This window comes from Solanum stenotomum, chromosome 1 (genome assembly GCF_019186545.1).
Source record: "Solanum stenotomum isolate F172 chromosome 1, ASM1918654v1, whole genome shotgun sequence".
Lineage (NCBI taxonomy): Eukaryota > Viridiplantae > Streptophyta > Magnoliopsida > Solanales > Solanaceae > Solanum > Solanum stenotomum.
In genome coordinates this window covers 63,690,408-63,707,233 of record NC_064282.1, presented here as the reverse complement: position 1 = coordinate 63,707,233, position 16,826 = coordinate 63,690,408, and the positions used below count along the sequence as shown (strand labels likewise).

Sequence of the window (16,826 nt, the reverse complement as noted above, 5' to 3'; positions counted from 1 at the left end):
AATTCGTCTTATGAGTCTTTTATCAGATTTTTTCTTATGTGTTGAGATAACCAATTAAGACTTTGATTTCTCTCATCTATTTATTCAGTTATGTATGTTATCTTACTGTCATGCTACGTCATATGGTTCTATTGGAGTCTCTAAGAATTCTAGATACCATGTTATGTCTAGGGGTAGTTATGGGTCATGAAAAAGTTGGTGTTCAAAGACTCAGGTTCAAGTGTCTTAGGGCGTCTAATATGCCGCATTGATAAAATCATATTCATTAGTGTGAAGGACACCCCATTTATGAATAGGAGGCTATGAGACATTTAAGAAACTTCACTTCTTTCATAACTCTAAAGTTCTGTGATAGAGTTGAACTGGATCAGGTTTCCTTCTAACTCATGTTCTATGTGTTTCAGTATGATGCCTCCATGAAGAGCTCATATAAGTAGTAAGTTGAATGTGGAGCAAGAAACACTACAAGCTCTAATTGATCCCTTGGTTGAGCAAGTCACTCATATGGAATTTAGGGCAACTTTCTAAGTGTTAGCCCAATTCATAACTGCTTAAGCTAACCGTCTGGTTGTAGCTCCCGTGAACCCAAATATGGGTACAACAAAAACTAGAGTTCAAGACTTCACTAGGATGAATCCTCCAAAATTATTGAGAGAAATCAAAAGATTATTGAGATCATAGGTATCACTCCGGTTGAGAGTGGGAATTTTGGTGATTATTAATTGAATGGAGTTGCTTAGATTTGGTTCAAACACTGGAAGAAAGAAAGGGTTGTTGATGTGGGTCCTTTGAATTGGGACAAGTTCAAGGTGCTTTTCTAGATCGATTCTTCCCTCTTGAGATGAGAGAGGATAAGGTGCAAGAGTTCCTTAACTTGAGGGAAATAAATATGAGTGTGAAGGACTATGATTTAAAATACACTCAACTTTCCAAGTATGCTCCAACTAAGGTGGATGACTCTAAGGCCCCTATGAGTAAGTACATTTTTGGTGTCTCGGAGATGGTAGTGAAAGAATGTAGATCCATTATGTCGATCAAGGCGATAGATATTTCTAGGTTGATGACTCATGTTCAACAAATTAGGGAAGAAAGCTTAAGGATATTGATATGAAGACTAAGAGGGCTCAAACCAATAGCGTGGACTACTCTCATCAGAAATTTGGTGGTGGTGGTAATTCTCTATTTAAGCAAAGGTATTCAAGCTTGGATCCATCTTTTGATAGTGCTTTGGTGCCTAAGTTCAACAAGGATATGGTGTAAACCCCTAAGTCTCAGAGTAGCGCTTCTAGTGGACATTTTATCCACGTATGCCAAAAGTGTGGGGAGATCCACCTGGGAGAGTACCTGGTCGGTACAAGTGGATGCTTTAGTTTGGGCGAAACTGTTCATAGGTTGAAGGATTGTCCTTCGGTCGCTAACAATGGTGGAAATGATTGTAGACACACTCTGCCTAATGCTTCTCCAAGTCACCCTACTCGGTAGGGTACTTCATCTAGTTTTGGTGGCAAACAACATCAAAATAGGTTTTATGCTTTTTACACTCAATAGAATTATGAGGTGTCCTTATGCGGTCATTGTGTATTACGAATCATTTAGTTTGATGTTTATGACTTGTTAGCGCACGAATTCAACATTCTAACTGAAGTCTAAAAAATATTTCTCCATGTGAGATACGACCCCAACCTTGTTGGGTTCTTTATGATAAACGATTGTTTGTACACTGACTTGTAAGGTGTACAATTATGTATTATCAAGTTCCTCTCGAAAGGGAATTCGACTTCAAAATCAATTTTTTTCTAGATACCCAGCCTATTTCTATCTCTGCTTATAGAATAGCTCCAGCAGATCTTAAGGAGTTGAAAGATCAGTTAAAGGACCATTTTGGATAATGACTTTATTAGACCAAGTATTTCTTCCATGAGATGCTCTGGTGTTCTTTATTCGTAAGAAAGATGGTTCTCTCCGAATATGCTTTGATTTTCGACAATTGAACAAGGTCACAATCAATAATAAGTATCCCATCACAAGGATTGATGACTTGTTCTATCAGCTTTAGAGTGCTAGCTTATTCTCCGAGATTGACCTCTCATATGCTTAGAGTGAGAGAATGTGACAGTTCGAAGACATNCTGAATATGCTTTGATTTTCGACAATTGAACAAGGTCACAATCAATAATAAGTATCTCATCACAAGGATTGATGACTTGTTCTATCAGCTTTAGAGTGCTAGCTTATTCTCCAAAATTGACCTCTCATATGCTTAGAGTGAGAGAATGTGACAGTTCGAAGACATCCTTCAGGACTCGATATGATCACTAAGAATTCTTGATTATGTCTTTTCGACTAACAAATGATCCAACAACTTTTATAGACTTGATGAACACAGGGTGTTCAAGTAGCATTTGGATATGTTTGTTATTGTGTTTATCAATGACATCTAGATGTATTCTCGAAGTGAGGATGAGCGTGTTGATCATTTGAGGATTGTCTTACAAGTTCTCAAGGACTGTCAAGAGTTTTCTAAGTTAAATAAGTGTGAATTTTGGTTGAATTCGGTAGCATTCCTTGGCCATATAGTCTTAGGATAAAGTATTCAAGTTTATCCTAGAAAGACTAAGGTAATTAAGAATTCCTGAGATATTTGGAGTTTCTTGGGTTTAGCCAGTTACTATAGACGGTTTATGGAGGGATTTTCCTCTATTGCTTCTTCTTTGACTACCTTGACTCCGAAGAAAGCAAAATTTCAGTGGTCCAAAGTATGCGAGAAGAGTTTTTAGGAGTATAAGACTCAACTTACTTCAGTTGCATTTTTGAATTTATCGAAAGGTTTATATGGTTTCGTTGTGTTATGTGATGCTCTAGAATTGGTCTTGGTTGTATTCTGATGCAACAAGGTAAGGTCATATCCTATGCTTCTAGACAACTTAAGGTTCATGATAAGAATTACCCGACTCATAATTTGGAGATGGCGGTAGTGGTGTTTGCCTTGAAGATATGGAGACATTATCTCTATGGTGTTCACATGGATGTGTTCACAAATCATAAGAATTTTCAATATGTGTTTTATCAAAATGATTTAAATTCTTTGCCAATGGAGATGGCTTGAATTGTTCAAGCACTGTGACATGAGTGTCCTTGCAATCCAGGTAAGGCTAATGTGGTGGCCGATGCTCTTAGTAGATTGTCCATGACGATTCTTTCTCATATTGAGGATGATAAAAAGGAGTTGGTTCGTAAGGTGCAAAGATTCGCCCGTTTTGGAGTTTGTTTGGTTGATTCACAGGATGGTAGAGTTATTGTTCAAAATGGGTGAGAATCGTCTCATGTGTCGGATGTTAAGGAAAAACAAGATAATGATCCAACTTTAGTTGAGTTCAAGGAAGCGGTTTCCGAAAAAGCTAGATAAGCTTTCTCATGGGGGGATGGTGTTCTTTGCTATTAATGTCTTTTGTTGTTCCAAATGTTGATAGGTTGAGGAAACAAATATTATAATAAGCTCACAGTTCGTTATTATATTTACTCGGAAGCCACTAAGAGGTATCGTGATCTACGGGAAGTCTATTAGTGGATTGGGATAAAAAGAAATATTTCAAAATTTGTGGCTAATTGTCCATATTGTCAACAAGTAATAGTTAAGCATCAGAAACCAATAGGTATGACTCAGCATGATAGCATTCCTCCTTGGGAGTTTGAAGATTTGAAAATGGTCTTCATTTTAGGTTTACCTTGTACACACCGACAATATGATTCCATTTGGGTAACTATAGATCGAATGACTAACTCAATGCATTTTATTCTTGTGAAGGCCTCCTATTTAGCCAAGGACTCTATGTTAGGAACTATACTCAGGAGGTGGTGAAGTTGCATAGTGTGCCTTTATCCATCATTTCAGACAGATTTGGAGATCATTTCAGAAAAGACTTAGTACTCAAGTTAAGCTTAGCACAACTTTTTACTCGCAGACCGATGGTAAGACTAATGAACTATTCAAATTTCGGAGGATATGTTGAGAGCTTGTGTGATTGACTTGCAAGGTAATTGGGGTGATCATTTGCTTTTGATTGAGTTTACTTATAATAATAGTTATGACTCGAGTATTCAGATGGCTTTGTTTAAGGCTCCCTAGGGTAGAAGGTGTAGGTCTCTTATTGATTGGTTTGAAGTTGGTGAGGTCACTCTGTTAGGGCCTGAGTTAGTTCATGAGGCTATGGAAAAAGTTCAACTTATCAAAGATAGGTTGAAGACAGCTCAAAGTAGACAGAAATCTTATACGGGTGTGAGGAGAGAGATCTTGAGTTTATCGTTGATGATTAGGTTTACTTGAAAATTTCACCCATGAAGGGAGTGGTGAGATTTGGTAATAAAAGGAAACTCAATCCCCACTACCTAATCCCATATTGGATTTTAAGATATTTTGGTAATGTGGCTTATGAGTTAAATTTGCCTCTAGATTTGGCATCAGTGCATCCGATGTTTCATTTTTCCTTGTTGAAGAAATGTATTGGTGATCCAACTTCAATTGTGCCTTTAGAAAGTGATGATGTGAGAGAAAATATACCCTAAAAAGAAGTCCCATTTGAGATTCTTGATTGTTAAGTCCAAAAGTTGAGAAATAAAGAAATTATTTATGTGAAAGTCCTTTGGAAGTTGAGGGTGCTACTTGGGAGGCCGAAGCCGATATGATGTCTAAGTACCCCATCAATTTCCTTTCGATTCAGTTATAGTGTGAGGTATTAGTTCCTCCTATTTACTCTTTTGATTCATGTGTTAGGGTATTCTAATGTTTCCCTATGCATGCATGTTCATAAAATTAGTTTTAAACTTCATGTTTTAGCTCGGAGTTAGACACTTCTAAGCTCGGAGTTCCTCCTGCTGGTTTTGGCATGTACGAGACCAAGGGTTGTAAATAGAGTGATGGCTCATGGAAGAAGATAGTGGTTGACACTTAGAAATTTAGAATCTCATGATATCATTGTACGAGCCAATAGTACGACTCATGAAAGGAACCATGAGTCGTGGTTGGGTTTTGTGAGCTTGACCTTTATAAGATGACTATTTCTGTGAACTGACTTCTACGCCTGGTATTACTTGTCGTGAAAAGGATTACGGTTCATAGTTGGTGGTCTGTGGTTCATTTTCCAGAAAGTTGGACTTTCAATAGTTGGGTTCCACGAGAGGACAGTACGGTCCGTGAAAAGGAGTACAAACCATAGAGTGGGTCCGTGATACTTGTTCAATAGTTTTAGTCAGCAGTATTTGGGTCTTTTCCTACAGTTTTAACTCTTATACTACGTTGTTTTAAGACTATTTTGAAGACTTTAAGGGTTCCTAACCATCCTAACCTCCTCATACTTTTATTTACTCAAACTCCAAATTTTTTCTCAAATCTTCTTCCCAAGAAAGCTAAGGTTCCAAGGCTTTCAAGTCTCCATTTAATATTTAACCTAGGGTTTCATCAAGATATGTGGAGCTTCATCAATGGGTCCTTCTTCACCCATTGAGTACCAAAGAAACCTCAATTTCTCAAGTTATGATTCATGCCATAATTCCAGTATTTCATGATTTTCTCATGGGTTCAATTGCATTTGAGTTTTCTCACCATGAATGATCCTGTTATACATGATTTGATCATATTTTAATGTTTTCAATGATATTTTCATGAACTCATGCTATGCAAGTATTTTATGATTATGAATCAAACTATGTTGATATGCATGCATGATGATATGAAGGATTTACAAATCAAGGATGCTTTTGAATAAAGTATCATCAAGTTAATATGAAATATGATGCTTCCGATTGAAGTATATCTCATTATGAAATACTATCATGATTTAGATGCTTTTGATTAAAGTGTCTCCTATGACTATGTGTGAAATCATGATTAAAAGGAGTTATTCTTATGACTATTAGATTATGTACGAATGATTCGGTCTTACTAGTTATTACCGTTTCAAAGATGATGAAATATGATTATGCATATTTTTGTTTCGAGATTACTTAGCACTGAGTTGGACTAGTGGAGATTACATAAGTCCCAAAACTACATACTCCCATAGGATTTAGTCTTAATTAACTCTAGCTAGTGGATCTACCTAAACTCATGATTATGGTCCTTACCTTGGAAAGTAGGACACTCTATCTTCGATTTGAGAGAAGTACATTAAACTGAATGTTATAGCTCACTTGTTTTTTTCAGTTAACGTATCTTCCATATACACATATGTAATGACTATGATTTACAGACTAATGTATGACCTTGTTCTATGTTTTCAAAATCAGATCATCAAACTTCATATTATGTTTACTTGGTCTTTGCATTATCATGTTTTCAGACTTATCATGTTATTATGCCATGTATATTCATTTCCCATACGTAGTACATTCCATATAGTGACCGCATATATTCTTGTGCCTATATTATTTTATAATATAAGTGTTTACACTTCATATCAGGCTCGTGGTTAGTATGGAGTCTTATCAGTCTTGCTTGGTATTGGTGATTCCTCATGGTTTGGACCATACCACTTATTCTTTATTTATTTATCCTTTAAGACTTTATTTCAATATTCTGATGTTCTAGTGAGATAGAGCATTGTCCTGTAACAGTTGTAGTAGAGGTTTATTCAAACATTAATACTTCCGCTTATGAGTCTTGTATTCAGATTTTTCCATATATGTTGAGATCACCAATTAAGACTTTGATTCCGTTTATCTCTTTAATTTAGTTATGTATATTATCTAAGTGTCATGCTACATCATGTGGTTTACTTAGAGTCTGTTAGGATTCTAGGTACCATATCACGTCTAGGGGGGTAATCTTGGGTCGTGACAAACTTGGTATTCAAAGCATATAGTTTAAGTGTTTTAGGGTTTCTGACAAGCCGCATTAAATAGAATCTTATTAACAAGCCGCATTAAATAGAATTTTATCGACAAGCCGCATTAAATATAATCTTATTGATGAGTGTGAAGTGTGCCACATTTACGAATATGAGGCTATGAGATGCTTCAGAAACTTCACTTCTTTCATAACTCCTAGGTCGTGCGATAGAGTTGAACTCTCTAAGGTTTTCTTCTAACTCATGTTCTATATGTAACAGTACAATGCCTCCACGAAGAGCTCTAGTGAGAAGGAACTTGAATGAGAAGAAAAAATCACCACAATCTCTGATTAATCCATTGGTTGAGCAAGTCACTCATGCATAATTTAGGGCTGCTTTCCAAGTGTTAGACCAACCCATGACTGCTCAAGCTAACCGTGAGGTTATAGCTCCCATGAATTCAAATATGGGTATGGCGTCAATTAGAGTTTGAGACTTCACAAGGATGAATCCTCTGAAATTCAATGATTCTAAAATGGACGAGGATCCAAAAGAGTTTGTTGAGGGGGTTGAAAATATTATTGAGATTATGGGTGTCACTTCAGTTGAGAGTGCGGATTTGATTGCTTATCACTCCGATAAGGTTGCCCAGATTTGGTTCAAACAATGGAAGGAAGAAAGGGATTGTTGATGTGGGTCCTTTGGATTGGGACAAGTTCAAAGGTAGTTTTCTAGATCGATTCTTCCCTATTTAGATTAGAGAGGATAAGGTACAACATTTCATTAACTTGAGGCCAGGCAACATGAGTGTGAAGGAGTATGCTTTGAAATTCACCCAACTCTCCAAGTATACGTCGCTATGGTAGCCAACTCTAGGCCCGTATGAGTAAGTTCATTTTCGGTGTCTTGGAGATGGTGATGAAAGAATGTGGAATTGCTATGTTTATCAAGTTCAAGTATGCACTCAATACACTATACATTTTGTGTACTGAGTGCGTACATTCTTGTGCCTATATTGTTTATAATATAGGTGTTGATGCTCCATATTAGGCTGGTGGTTAGTACNCATATTTGCAGTGGTTTTAGTAAACCTCCACGACGTCCCCCGCAAAATGACTTTTAGATTTGTGGAGGTTTTCCAGTATCAATTTTTGACGGTTTAGAACCTTCACAATATGATTCAAATATTTTTAAACTCAAATTTGTGTGGATTTAAAACTGTCATGGCTTTAAATTAAAATTTACATTTATAATTTGATTTGTGGAGTCTTACAAAATTATTATTTTAATAATAAATGTGAAATTTTATTTACATCAAGCCTTCAAAATAATAAGTAATTTTAAATTTGATTTACATCAATTCTTCAGAATAATAAGTAATTTTACTAAATAACACATTTAAAGNATACATTTTGTGTACTGATTGCGTACATTCTTGTGCCTATATTGTTTATAATATAGGTGTTGATGCTCCATATTAGGCTGGTGGTTAGTACAAATTCTTATCAACCTTGCTCAGTATTGATGAGTTCTTATGGTTCGGGGACATACTATTTATGCTTTCTTTATGATCATTTCAGAATTTATTTCAGTTTTCAGATTTTCGAGTGGGCTTGTCCTAACAATTCACTTATGTAGTAGAGGCTTATTCAGACATTAGTACTTCCACTTATAAGTCTTGTATTAAGATTTTTCCTTATATGTTTGAGATCACCAATTGGGACTTTGATTCCGCTTATCTCTTTATTTTAGTTATATATGTTATCTTAGTGTCATGCTACACTATGTGATTTGTTTAGAGTCTCTTGGGATTTTAGATATCATGTCACATCTAGGAGGTAGTCTTGGATAGTGACACGCCACATGACACAAAGTTGTCCATGTGGAGGGCATACATAGAAAGAAGACTAGTTCATAGTGGAAGGTTCTAGTGATGTGTGCTGAAATTCCTTGGAATACCGAATACCTTAGAATTCGATGGATTTACATGAAAGGTCCTAATAATATTCTAGTTGTATAGAGTACTGTAGAAAGGGGACTTATAATGTATAGGGACATGTTTAACAATTATTATTTACATATTAGCCCCTAAGTTAGTAGTATATAGAGGAGTATCCATTTATAAAATCATCAAACAAAAATCAATCAAAGTTCTCTACACAATTCTTCCTAACAACTCTCTTGTGTGATCTCTACAATTCTCTAAGTGATTCCTAGAGCCTTAGGTTGACTTAGCATAGCAAGATCGTGAGTAAGTGGTGCAAGAACGTGAGCAAGTTGTTAAGTGTCGCACATGCTACGCTTATGCCCTGACAGTGGGGCCTTATGGGGAAGGGCCCAGCCCAATAGGGACTGTACACCCCCCACTCCAAGCGCACCTCTGTATCGACTGGCTAAAATAAAGAATGATGAAACCTGTGGCCAGACATAAATAGAGGCATTCCTCGGGTGATTTCATGCTTCTGCTTCTTCATGTGGATTCCCTACCCAAAGGGGAGGGGTACGGGACAGAACGTAACACTACGCTCAATTCTCAACTAAGTAGGCATTTGGACATGCAATTACATCTCNAGGGACTGCACACCCCCCACTCCGAGCGCACCTCTGTATCGACTGGCTAAAATAAAGAATGATGAAACCTGTGGCCAGACATAAATAGAGGCATTCCTCGGGTGATTTCATGCTTCTGCTTCTTCATGTGGATTCCCTACCCAAAGGGGAGGGGTACGGGACAGAACGTAACACTACGCTCAATTCTCAACTAAGTAGGCATTTGGACATGCAATTACATCTCATAATTTAAAATCATGAGATGGAATGTGATGAAATTCCAAAGTCTTCAAAAAATTTGATTTAGAATTTTCATATCACGATTTCACAGTTTTCAAATATAAAAATTTACCACAAGTTTATATTTTGTAAAACATAAATCCACCATTTTATATTTATATTTTTTTTTTTGCGAGAATATCAAAATAGTGATAAAATATTCACGGAGTATGAACATGATGATATAGTTACTAATGATATTGACCATATTTAATTTTTATTAAAGAGTAGTACACTACAACTCATATTCAATTTAATTTATTTTTTTTATTTAACTAAAATTTGATCAATAAATGTTGTATATTTTTAGAATAGTTTTGTGATAGCGTATTTTAATGTTCTTATGAATTTTTGCTTATTTGGTAAGATTATACAAAGAATTGAGACAATTTTGATAGTTTTCAATGATGTTCTTATGTTTATGAGAAAAAATACAACTTAAAAAATTTAAATTGTATATCTAAACAAAACTTTAACTTCATCTCATATAATTTCATACCATAATTTTAAATCACGATATCATCTCATATGATCAAACGGGACCCTAAGTTACTAAGATTTCCTCTAATATTCTTTTCAAATTGTATTGATTTTAATTAACATTGTTAAGTTAATACTCTCTACGTCTCATATTAGTTGGACACTTTCTATTTTTATACGACGATTAAGCAAATCATTAATGGAGTAATCAATTGTACTATTTTGTCCTTTGTTTATATTAATTAGCCTCTTATAAAAATAAATTTTGAATCTTCAAAATTTGTTTAAACTTCCAAATGTCATATTAATTATAGGGATAAAATAGAAAAAAATAATTAATTCTATTATGATTTAGTAAGTGATATGAGACAAATATTTTTAATAAGATATACTATATTGATAGATTATAGAGAGAACAGTAATAATTTGGATTCCAAATCAATGGATGCAAATGCAAGTTCATTCATTCAAAATTAAGAGAAGGAAATAGCATTATTGCCAAAGTATAAGGGGGTGTATGAGTAATAAAAAACAATCGCGATACAAAAACTTCTAGAGTATTCCAAAGAAGGACAAACAATACGTCATTTGAACGGCTAAGATTGAGTAGAAGGTTCAAGAGAAACAAGGACCGTCTATTGAGAGCCTTTGTGGTTGGTTTCATAATATAACCTAATCAATCTCTTCACAACACCTCTCTAGCAGTTTCCTTTTATCCAAAGTAGAAGATAAACCCACTCCCCAGCTACTTCTTCAACAACACTATAGTAAAACCCTAATCTTCTTTCAAGGTAAGCTTTAACAAATTTCTGTATTCTTGGTTTCTTGTATGTAAATCTCTCCTATTCTTGGTGGCTAGTTGCATTTTTTTCTGCTATTTGTGTTTTGTTGCTTCTTAGTTATTTCATCGTTGAACCTAAAAAAGTGTTTCTTTTGGGATAAGGAAATGTAATTCTGGTTTTGGTTAAGAGAAAACATGTATTGTTAGAGTGTTGAGTCCACAGTGGTTGGGGAATGGTCACTTGATTAATTCTCTCTTATACGTATAGAGGTGACGAAGGATAAGTCCGCTATTATTAAGATTGTTATTAGTTTTGTTTCAATGATGTTATAGATTTGTATGGTCAAGAGTATCTGTTGAGTCAGTCAACTGATTCACTTGTGGAGTGCGTTTGACTGCCTTGTAAAACCTTAACTAGATAGCTAAGCAAACCGAGCCAATTGAAAACCATACATTTTACTGTTTGGGTTAGTTGGAGGCATCTCTTTGTTTGGTATTTCTGAATCTGTACCAACTCTTGCTGTTATTTACTAATATATGTTGATGTTGATTAATTATGTGATGATTTTTTTTTTCGTTTTAGGGATAGATGGCATCTACTTTTGCTGGTATGTCCTCAGCAGGTCCCTTGGCTGCTCCCAGCACTTCCTCAAACAAGCTTTCCTCTGTTGCTAATATATCTTCCACCTCTTTCGGGAGCAAAAGAAATGTTGCACTAAGAAAGTCACGCAGGCAGACAATTTTGGCTGCAGCTAAAGAGTTGCACTTCAACAAGGATGGGTCAGCTATCAAGAAGCTACAGGTGCGCTTTTTGACTAAATTATCAACTAGATTTATTATGTATACTCATTTGTATGCCTTGTTGAATACTTGGTTTTCCTTCTGTCACAGAATGGTGTGAACAAACTTGCTGATCTAGTTGGAGTTACTCTTGGCCCAAAAGGCAGGAATGTTGTCCTTGAGAGCAAGTATGGTGCTCCAAAAATTGTTAATGATGGAGTTACTGTGGCCAGAGAGGTGTGTTTTGAAGACATAATATTCTTATCATATCTTTAGCTGTTTCAATTAATTTCTTGTTGAACTTCAAGCTGTTTTGATATGCTATGTTTTTATTCATGTAAAACTGTGTTTTGACTTTCAGATTAAAAAAAAATGTCTCCTTGCATTCTTCATTGCTCGTCTATTTGACTAGTCTCTAGTAGCTTAAAGTTTGACTTGATCAAATTGCTCTTTATCATTCTACAAGGTTGAATTAGAGGATCCAGTAGAAAACATTGGTGCGAAACTAGTGAGACAAGCTGCTGCCAAAACCAATGACCTGGCTGGGGATGGAACTACAACATCTGTCGTGCTAGCTCAGGGCCTAATTGCTGAAGGTGTTAAGGTATATTGGGAAATCCATATGCTGCTGAAATGTTTCAACATGTTAAATCTACTGGAATTATTTTTTTTACCAACTGAGATTGTGTAAGCAGGTGGTTGCTGCTGGTGCAAACCCTGTCCTAATCACCAGAGGAATTGAGAAGACAGCAAAAGCATTAGTAGCTGAGTTGAAGAATATGTCAAAAGAGGTATTTATGTTCATCAATGGGTCTTTGACTGAATGCAATGATCTGAATGTTTGTTTTGTGCTGTTAGCTAATGGGTTGTGTATCAATTTGCTATTTTTCGGTTGATGAGATATACTGAATGAATGCAAGCATATATGCTATAAAATGAAATTGAGATTGCTGACCAAGTGTTCATGCAGGTGGAAGACAGTGAACTAGCAGATGTGGCTGCAGTAAGTGCTGGGAACAATTTGGAAGTAGGGAGTATGATTGCTGAAGCCATGAGCAAGGTTGGAAGGAAAGGTGTTGTGACACTAGAGGAGGGTAAAAGTGCTGAAAACAGTCTGCGTGTGGTTGAAGGAATGCAATTTGACCGTGGTTACGTCTCTCCTTACTTTGTTACCGACAGTGAGAAAATGTCAGTTGAATATGAGAACTGTAAGGTGGGTTTCTTTTTTCTAGCTTTACTCTACAGCTTAAGAGGTTCATGTCTCTTTGAATGCATAGTGTACCTGTTGCTGATGTTAGGTATTCTGAAATGCAGTTGCTACTGGTTGATAAAAAGATCACAAATGCAAGAGATCTTGTTAATGTCCTGGAAGATGCTATCAGAAATGGTTACCCAATTTTAATTATTGCCGAAGATATTGAGCAAGAAGCTTTGGCGACTCTTGTTGTCAATAAGCTTAGAGGTGCCTTAAAGGTCGCTGCACTTAAAGCTCCTGGTTTTGGTGAGCGAAAAAGCCAGTATCTTGATGACATAGCAACCCTTACTGGAGGTATCTAGTTGGTTCAGTTTTGCATCTTTACTTCTGATCCTTGTACCTGTTGGAATTCCTGACAAAACTGGAGATGGTGATTGCTAACATCAATTTATCCCTGTAATCTGTAGGCACTGTTATTAGGGAGGAACTTGGCCTTACCTTGGACAAGGCTGACAAGGAAGTTCTAGGTCATGCTGCTAAAGTAGTGCTGACTAAGGATGCCACTACAATTGTTGGTGATGGTAGCACTCAGGAAGCAGTCAACAAACGTGTTGCTCAGATTAAAAACCTGATTGAGGTTGGTGTTTGTTTGGTATTTGGTAAAAAATTGTTTCTCATTGATTCAGTTTCATATAATTTGTGAATTCCAAGCAGGCTGCAGATCAAGATTATGAAAAGGAAAAGCTAAATGAAAGAATTGCAAAGTTATCAGGAGGTGTGGCTGTCATACAGGTAACTTCCAGTCCAATATTAAGAATTTTGGTTTGTTGAATGGATGTGCAGCTGAACTTTGTTGATGCTTTAATTGAATGTGAAGGTTGGAGCTCAAACTGAAACTGAATTGAAGGAGAAGAAACTTAGAGTGGAAGATGCTCTCAATGCAACAAAGGTAAGCTGGTTTGTTGCCATCTAATTAGGTTTCTGTCCTATATTTGGAATGTGTTGATGGATGATAATGCAAAATGAGGATACAAGTGCCAATCATGTTTGCTCTTTGCTTTCAGGCGGCTGTTGAGGAAGGTATTGTTGTTGGAGGAGGGTGCACGCTCCTCAGACTTGCTGCAAAAGTTGATGCAATAAAGGGAACCCTTGCAAATGATGAGGAGAAGGCAAGTTTGTTGTAGTTTTTGACGTTCTTTCATATTGTTGTGGGTTCATATGTAGTTGTTGATGCAATGGGTTGACGTAACCTTCTAAAATTTGTATAGTAGAAATGAGCCTGCAAAGTTCTTTTGTGTGCCTTTTCAGATCTGTTATCTTTCAAAAATAAGGATCTCTTGCAAAAATGATATAAAACTAAAATGAAATTTGTCAAGGGGTTTAACAAAACCAATTGACTTGAAATCGTTGTAATATCATTTATCTTACTTGCAGGTTGGAGCTGATATTGTCAAAAGAGCATTGAGCTACCCTTTGAAATTAATTGCTAAAAATGCTGGCGTTAATGGAAGTGTTGTCAGTGAGAAGGTACACATATATGCTTTGGTGATTAGGGAAAAAAGTGGACCATGCTACCCATGGAAAAAGCCTTCTGCTCGAGTTTCTCTTGATTACCATTGTTGATCCTATGATTTTGAGTTTCATAATCGAAATTCTTATTTGCCTTTCAGGTGCTGTCAAGTGATGATCCCAAATTTGGATATAATGCTGCAACTGGCAACTATGAAGACTTAATGGCTGCTGGCATCATTGATCCAACAAAGGTAAGGTTTTCTAGAATTCCATTGAGAGTCACTGATGATGTGGTCAAACGCGTGAGATTTGTGTCTCTGAAGGATTCCCTGAATGGATTTGGTGTGTTTCCTAGGAATCCTTTGAATAGATTTGATGTGGCTACTGACAATTGTCGTTGCAATTTTCTGTCCTGATTCCTAGGGAAACGTCTCGAAATCTCCAAAAGTGTCTTTGGAAACTGAGCCTTAAGATGAGTTCGGATTATAGATTTAGGCTTTTGATGTGGACTAGAGGGATATTACAAATTTACGGGGATACTATGTTTTGGATAGAAACTTGTGACAATGATGCTCATGGTTGTGTTTCACCAGAAATTAAATTGTAATTATTTGCTCTCTAGCACTTGTCAAGGTGAGCTTGGGCTTGAAATTATCTGCTCTCTGGCACGTGTCTGAAGCAATTTATGGCTTGAAATCAGAGTAGTCCATAAGTACATCAGATCACAGAATAGTTTCTTTACAGTGTATTTTTTACTTTTCTAATCCTCTCTTGGGGAATGCCTAGAAGTGTTTGGTAGGAAAAGTGTAGGAGGAGGATGTCTTTCCACAAAATTGAGATTGTAGTACTTGTCTGAACTTTTTAGAGATGTAGTTGGTAACAGAAAGTATGAGCATGTTTTAACTTTCTCTCTCAACTTGGTTTGTTGTTAGTACCGAAAACTGACATATTCGTTTGCCCTGTACAGGTGGTGAGGTGTTGTCTAGAACACGCTGCATCTGTGGCTAAGACATTCTTGATGTCAGATTGCGTGGTGGTTGAGATCAAGGAGCCCGAAGCAGCAGTTGCTGGCAACCCAATGGACAACTCAGGTTGCCTTTGAATTCCGATATTTGTAATTGCTTTCATCACTTGACATTTTCTTTCTGCTAATGCTGACTGTCATTTTGTTTACAGGATACGGTTACTAGGTGATTGAATGAAGGCTACTGATACCAGATAGATGAAGTTGAAAGCCTTCAATTTTTTGTAAAAGTTTAGGTATTGTTTGTTGAAAGGAATATATAAGATCCTGGTGGGAGTAGCAGCCTTCAGGGTTCGGCACTGTTAATGAACATGCAATCCAATGTGTAATTGCAGCTTCAGTGGATGTTGAGTCACGGGACATTAATAAATCTTCTATGTAATTTCTCATATTTCTAAGCTTTACTTGTTTCACCTTCATTAGTTGTGGAATAGCATAAGGAAGAAAAAAAGAGAATGTTAGTGCCACATAACATGACCTAATCTAATAATAACTGATATGTGAGAGAGTTTATTTCCTCTTCTTTGGGATATTTTATTAGAAAAAGTAATGCATGTATTAGTTTTGGTACTGATTTGCTAGTGTTTTTCAATTTATGTATTTAATATCTAGAAATTTATGGTGGTACCAAAGCATGAATAAGCACAGTAACCAGTGGGATTAATTTGTAGTATAGTAAATCAAACCGTGGATAAAAAATTAACTTTAGTCTAAGTAGTTTTAGCATTATTGCTATATTTTATCAGGTATAACTTTCTCCTGACCCAATTTGGTTTTTTATTTTGTGGTGTTTGCAATTTATGTATCAAGTTAAATTAATATTTAGTAATTAATGGTGGTATCAAGGCGATGAATAAGCACAGGTACCCATGTAATTGATTTTTAGTATGTCAAATCAAACCGTGCAGAAAAAATTAACATTAACCTAAGTAGTCTTAGCGTTATTATTATATAAAATATTTTATAGTATAACTCTATTAGAAAGAATGTTCTAATTTCACTTAATATGAAATTTAAGGAAATAAAAAAAGGATTCTTAATTTTGTGGTTTTAAATTAAAGTTAACTATATATCAATATGTTTATAAATCTTATGACTTTAAATATGTTATGTGAAAAGTTGAGATTAAAGTGTTAAAAATATTATTATTATTTTAAAAATAGATTAAAAAGGAAAAAAAAATTAAACATTCTTTTTGAATGAACATGTATACACTTTACAAGTGTGAAGTTTTGTATAAATAGAACATGTGAACTCGGTTTATCTTTGTACAAGTGTTTCGATCTTGAACTAGTTTTGTCAGAAAAGTCCTTTGTGAAGATGATTAAGCGTATAATTAAATGAAGTCTTCAAAAACCTATAGAAGTTAAAGGTGGTTTAACATTGAACTAAAATTGATAA

The 16,826-nt window shown here is 35.7% G+C and overlaps 1 protein-coding gene across 2 annotated transcripts; it reads left to right on the top strand.

The window, feature by feature from the left end:
• The first annotated feature begins 10,789 nt into the window (after positions 1-10,789).
• Positions 10,790-15,814, top strand: LOC125844535 (ruBisCO large subunit-binding protein subunit beta, chloroplastic). 2 transcript variants are annotated; one of them, XM_049523847.1, is made up of 15 exons: positions 10,790-10,924; positions 11,498-11,716; positions 11,806-11,931; positions 12,161-12,298; positions 12,390-12,485; positions 12,665-12,907; positions 13,009-13,243; positions 13,357-13,526; positions 13,604-13,681; positions 13,767-13,838; positions 13,954-14,058; positions 14,324-14,416; positions 14,560-14,652; positions 15,369-15,492; positions 15,578-15,814. In XM_049523847.1, exons 2-15 carry the CDS (start codon positions 11,504-11,506, stop codon positions 15,589-15,591), a joined length of 1,800 nt encoding a protein of 599 aa, XP_049379804.1. In that variant the 5' UTR covers positions 10,790-10,924; positions 11,498-11,503; the 3' UTR covers positions 15,592-15,814. The 2 variants fall into 2 exon arrangements, with proteins under 2 accessions (XP_049379804.1, XP_049379812.1); XM_049523855.1 differs by having other exon boundaries at positions 10,816-10,924; positions 11,504-11,716.
• Positions 15,815-16,826: the final 1,012 nt, after the last annotated feature.

Coding starts and splice junctions, on each gene's coding strand:
- LOC125844535 (XM_049523847.1), top strand. CDS start 11,504: ATGGCATCTACTTTTGCTGGTATGTCCTCAGCAGGTCCCTTGGCTGCT. Junction 11,932..12,160: donor GAGTTACTGTGGCCAGAGAG/GTGTGTTTTGAA, acceptor TCATTCTACAAG/GTTGAATTAGAGGATCCAGT. Junction 12,299..12,389: donor TAATTGCTGAAGGTGTTAAG/GTATATTGGGAA, acceptor TTGTGTAAGCAG/GTGGTTGCTGCTGGTGCAAA.